The sequence below is a fragment of the Myotis davidii genome, unplaced genomic scaffold, assembly GCF_000327345.1.
Source record: "Myotis davidii unplaced genomic scaffold, ASM32734v1 scaffold148, whole genome shotgun sequence".
Lineage (NCBI taxonomy): Eukaryota > Metazoa > Chordata > Mammalia > Chiroptera > Vespertilionidae > Myotis > Myotis davidii.
The window spans coordinates 4,318,400-4,319,417 of record NW_006299479.1 but is presented as its reverse complement, the minus strand read 5'-3'; the positions used below and the strand labels follow the sequence as shown (position 1 = coordinate 4,319,417).

The 1,018-nt window shown below is 58.8% G+C and overlaps 1 protein-coding gene across 1 annotated transcript in view; it reads left to right on the top strand.

Annotated features, from left to right (window-relative positions):
• The window catches only part of NRGN (neurogranin), a 5,868-nt gene that overhangs the window by 3,147 nt on the left and 1,703 nt on the right, over positions 1 to 1,018 (top strand). Inside the window, exon 2 of the mRNA XM_006775082.2 lies at positions 792 to 1,016. Coding sequence (XP_006775145.1) covers positions 792 to 1,013 — 222 coding nt within the window. The 3' untranslated portion in view covers positions 1,014 to 1,016. The remainder of the gene's footprint in view (positions 1 to 791; positions 1,017 to 1,018) is intronic.

Here is a 1,018-nt window from a genome sequence, read left to right as displayed (position 1 = left end):
GAGAGAGAGAGAGAGAGAGAGAGAGAGAGAGAAACATCAATGATGAGAGAATCATTGATCAGCTGCCTCCTGAACACCCCACACTGGGGAGCGAGCCCACAACCTGGGCATGTGCCCTGACCTCCTGGTTCATAGGTCGATGCTCAACCACTCAGCTATGCTGGCTGGGCTGAAATTATTTTTATATGACCAATTTCACCTACAAAAACAACTAGTCCACATCAACTCATTATTTAAACAAATTATAGTAATATCTGCCATTTACTGCACAACTAGAGTGTGTCAGAAACTTTATGCATATTGAGCTGTTTATTCTTCCCCGCAACCCACAGAGGGAGGTATTATCCTGACTTCAGAAGGGGCCCTTCCAAGCTGGAGGCACCTCTGAGGACAGGGAGAGGCAGCCACATCCAGGAGTGCCTGTGCTCACGTGGCTCCCCCAACCCCGCCCCCTCCTGTCAGCTCTACCGCTCCCCATCTCCACTGATGGCCATGGGCCCTTGGCCACTCTGGGGTCTCTGGTTGTCTTGCATCCCATCCCACCGTGCGCTTCTCTTTCCTGAGTGGGGAATACAACTGTGTCCACCTGAACCTGGACCTGAACCGCCCCGTATGTCCTGCCACTGCCCAGGAGGGACACACACACACACCCCAGCGACACCCTGCCTTAGCCCTTCACCACCCCTTCCCTGCACTTCCTCGCCCTCGCCAAGCCCTAAGGCTCTCCTCCTACCTAACCCGCTCCGGGTCTCAGCTCAGTCCCCGCACCAATGCCCCTGCCCCGCCCCCAGGAGAGCGCCTGCTCCAAGCCGGACGAGGACATCCTAGACATCCCGCTGGACGATCCCGGCGCCAACGCCGCCGCTGCCAAAATCCAGGCGAGTTTCCGGGGCCACATGGCCCGAAAGAAGATCAAGAGCAGAGAGAGCGGCCGCAAGGGCCCGGGCTCCGGGGGGCCTGGCGGAGCTGGGGGCGCGCGGGGAGGCTCGGGCAGCGGCCCCAGCGGAGACTAGGCCAG